The sequence below is a fragment of the Branchiostoma belcheri genome, unplaced genomic scaffold (genome assembly GCF_001625305.1).
Source record: "Branchiostoma belcheri isolate BF01 breed outbred unplaced genomic scaffold, Haploidv18h27 scaffold105, whole genome shotgun sequence".
Taxonomy (NCBI): Eukaryota; Metazoa; Chordata; class Leptocardii; order Amphioxiformes; family Branchiostomatidae; genus Branchiostoma; species Branchiostoma belcheri.
The window spans coordinates 642,558-646,670 of NW_017802436.1; the positions used below are offsets into that span (position 1 = coordinate 642,558).

The 4,113-nt window shown below is 51.3% G+C and overlaps 1 protein-coding gene across 1 annotated transcript in view; it reads left to right on the forward strand.

The window, feature by feature from the left end:
- The first annotated feature begins 530 nt into the window (after positions 1-530).
- LOC109477278 (protein SZT2-like) overlaps positions 531-4,113 on the forward strand; it is a 25,047-nt gene continuing 21,464 nt past the window's right edge. The window contains exons 1-3 of the mRNA XM_019778377.1: positions 531-2,976; positions 3,288-3,473; positions 3,887-4,049. Coding sequence (XP_019633936.1) covers positions 623-2,976; positions 3,288-3,473; positions 3,887-4,049 — 2,703 coding nt within the window. The 5' untranslated portion in view covers positions 531-622. The remainder of the gene's footprint in view (positions 2,977-3,287; positions 3,474-3,886; positions 4,050-4,113) is intronic.

The following is a 4,113-nucleotide window of genomic DNA, read 5'->3' on the forward strand; positions in this document are numbered from 1 at the left end:
GCAAAATTTAAAAGTTGAAAGCTTGTAAATATTGTATGTCTGCAATGTTGAAAACTAGATAAATTCTTCATGTAAATTGGTTTTTCATTCAGTTTTACAACTGCAATATACTACTAAAGTCATATTGTATTTTCGTCATTAATAAGCTTGTTCCAACACAAGGAAAGAACTGTTGTGTTGTAACAAGCTTGAACTTATAACTATGGATTCTACCAACACTTGAGCTTTAATTCGAATATTGTATTATTGTATTGCAGAGAAGACAGAGCAGGGACAGGCGGAGAGAGCCTGTCTGGTGCTGCAGGCCAAACCGCTGGAAAAGATGCTGATTCGGTACGAGAAAGTCCCCTCAGACTACACCAACCTGTACTCAGCCTCAGTGGAAGCGCCTGCAGCCGCAAGAGTTGGCGGTGGGGGGAGCGCTCCTCTCATCACTGTCAACAAAACGGCCACAACGATGTTCGGCACGCTTTCGCGCTACCTGTACCATCAGCGGTGGGTGTGGGGCATCCAGCTTTCGCCAGCTGCCCCGGTCACGGCACAGGATGCAGCCCGGATACTGGCAACTCTCACAAAAACCCGGCTGCGTGAGGGCTTCAGCTTCGCGCACTGCTACTCCGGAATGGTGAGCATGGTGGCCGAGGTGCACATGAGGGACCCCCTGCGTGGCAGCACAGTGACTGATTCGGAAGGGGGCGTCTTCTCGTGTTTCTTGCAGTACGTCCTCTTCCCTCCCCACACCTGCACAACAAAAGACAGCGTCACCAGTATCTCTACTGACGACGACGAACTCGAGACGACCGAGGCAGACGGGGAGCTGCAGATCGTGGTGGAGTGTTGGATCGAGCCGCAGTGCGGGGTCGTGATCGACTCCCCGGCCTCCCAGAGACACCTGGAGGGGCTGGAATACCAGGACATCCCCCAGGCCTTGCTCCCGTTCGACTCCCACGTCATCTCTTCCCTCGTGACGTTCCAACATCTCTTCGCGATGTGCGGTAACCGCTGCGTCCCGCCGCCTACCGCAATGGAGGGAGGGGGGTCCGGACGGACCACTCCAACCATAGCAGACTTCGGGGCTACGGACAGCAACATCAAGCACCTGTTCTTCCCTTTCGATCTTGTCGAGCTGCTGCCGCATTGCCAGAAGGTTTCCATGCAGTTCCAGGCTTGTAGACAAGAGGAGGAACCTCAGGAGGGTGAGACCCAGCCAAAGGGGCAGCAGGCTAACAGGGACTTGTTCAAACTCATGCACGACCGGCTGGCAGAACTGACCCACCGCGAGATGCCTCTTTCAGACGACGTTTCCACAAGCTTCACCAAAACCCTGACAGAGTCGAATGCTTCAACCGATCACAAGGCTGACGACACTATCGTTGGGGACACAGAATCATCAGAAACTGAAGCAGCCAAGACTGCAGCAGGTGGGAAAAAGACGGAAGAGGACAGCAGCACACCGCAGACAGAAACAAAGAGCCTTGCTGCTGCGATACTGGAAGAACAAGTCCCAACGGTCGAGTGGAAGTGCTACATGAAGTCTGTCCGAGCAGGTAATGTAGTGCTCACGGTCCTGCCCAAGACTTACCAGGATGTGGTCGTCTTCGACAACTACCGAAAGAAGAAGGAGAAAGAAGCAAGACTGCTAAGGGAGGAGGATGGGGTGCAAAGAGACGAGTCAGCTGATAGAGCAGAGCAAGAGATGCCGACCGTTTTAACAGAGATAGAAGAGGTGGAGGAGTTCAAGTCATTAGAAAGTGTGGAAGAAACCCTGGCTACAGGTGATGCAGGAGAAGATGATGAATCCGAACCTTCTTTGTCTGAGAGTGATGTTCAAGCAGAAGACCATCCTGAAGCTGTGGTAGAAGAGACAAGGCAAGAAGATGAAGTTGAAGAAAAAGAAGAAGTTGAAGATACAAGCTCTTCAGTGACTCCGCCGGTGACTATCCCTATTTATGTCTTCAGCTGCCAGCAGTCCTGCCTGCTGAGACAGCTCGAGCTGGGCGTCGTGGAGACCACGCCGGAAACCGTGCGCGACCACCGGTTTGACCGGGAGGGGTTCCTCGTCCGCAGCAACAGCCAGTTCAGCGACTTCTGGAAGAGCCGGGAGTCCGTCCGACTGAACGCCGACCAGCGCGTCGACTCGCGGGAGACCATCGACGAAGACTTCAGCTCCGGCGACTCATTCAAGGATTTCTGCGACCAGATTTCGGACGGGATCCAGCAGTGTTATGTCACCGCCGTGTTCCAGAGCCTGCAGGACGGGGTTCCTCTGGACCACCAGGATGTGCAAGCCGCCGTGGAGAACGTCTGCGAAGAGCAGCTTCACGAGATCGACATTACGGAGTTCCTGGGAACGCTGTGCGGCCACCTTAGCACCTGCCAACACCTCCGGAGGCACAGACTGGACAGCACAAGCAAAGTGGACCTGAACGAAACAAAGGAAAGCATAGACACTGTGGTTGATGTAGAGGACAAAACAAAGTACTTTCCCCTCAGTTCTCTACCTGCATCCTGCGAGTCAAGCTTGGAGCTCCACAAAACAATCAAGGAAAAGTTTGCGCAGACGGTTGGGAAGTATTTCCAGCCGGTCCCGTCCAGCCCAGACCTGTACTTCTACTGCTCCCCTCGGCAGAACCAGCGAAGCTCACGGCAAGCGGAGGAACCGGCTGATAACTTCGAAGACGAGTCGCCCATCACTACAGAAGAGGAGGACAACGCCCAATCCGACTCGGAGCACATCCGGATCGAGAGTGTGAGCGACAGTGACATCGTCATCGAAGACACCCTGGAAACGACAGAGGATGAGGATGATGATGATGAGGATGATCTTCGCGACGGGCACACGGAAACGCTTGGCTCCATCAGTGTGCAGAGCGAGTTTGGCAGCAGGGAATCTGTCGTGCTCGAGGAGGCAGCTTCGGGGAGCGTCCCTCCACTCTTCCTGAACCTGACCTGCTCGCTGAGAAGCGGCAGCCACAGGTACAGTTACTGTAGTGGTTGTGATTGGTTTTATTTCTCTGGACAAAGTTAGAATATGGACACTGAACAGGACTAGAGGCATTAAGGAGGCTATATATATCAGAGCACTTCAGCCTTCACTTCACAATAGAGATGGTGGACGATATAAACTCCCTGGCACTTTTGATCAATATTGCTTACGTCACATATCAGTAAAGTCTCGTGAGAATAAGGTCACGTGTTTGTAAACCGTAACTCTCGCGAGATCACGTTTTGTAGTGATTGGTCATTAATTAGCCCTCGGGCAATAAAATTTCATTATTATTATCCAGGGGGAGTATGAGTGTGACGCAGGACAGCTTGCCCACTTGTGTGAAAGACGTCTCTGCCTGTCTGGACCCGAGCGTGAAGGAACTGGATCTGTCTGACTTCTACGTAACCCTAGACATCATCTGCCTCACGTTGCCCGGGGTAACCAGCGGCGAAGACTCTGCAGAACTCAGGCCGGACCTGAACAGGTAATCTTTATTTTATTGGCCCATGTTCATGCCCATGGGGCTAAATGCATAGAGTACAAAACATGTAGCATTTGAATGCATGAGTAGCATAATACATAGGATAGAAGGATAAAATCAGAATAATGGAAAAGTCTTAGGAACTGCTAGAGAATCTAGATCTATGGCCACACCAATTTAATTTTCTGTTTCTCAGATCTAAAACATAACACTACATGTAGACTTTCAATATAAAAACGGAGTCTAAGAGGAGAGTCTGTACCTGGGTGCACACAGTTTCAGGGAGTGAACAGAGTCAGGTGCAAGTTTTTGCTCCAGCCTTGTGTTTTTGCGATGCATCTGAGAAGCAACAAATTGAATTGATGTGGCCTAATCTAATGTAGGTCTTGAAGATTTCTTCTCTGTTTTTGAAACAGGATGACCTCTAGCGACACGAACATCAGCAGCCCCGTCGGCAGCCCGCAGGACTTCCAGACGCCGCGCTCCACTGAGCAGGACTTCTTCTCCGAGACCCACCTTGACCCATTGGACGGCCTCCCCGAGGCCCACCGCAGGCTTGTGCTGGACTTTGTGGACCAGGTGAACTTCCCTTTTTCATATTTTTTTTCATATTTTTTTATTTAATATTTTTTCTCAATTTTTC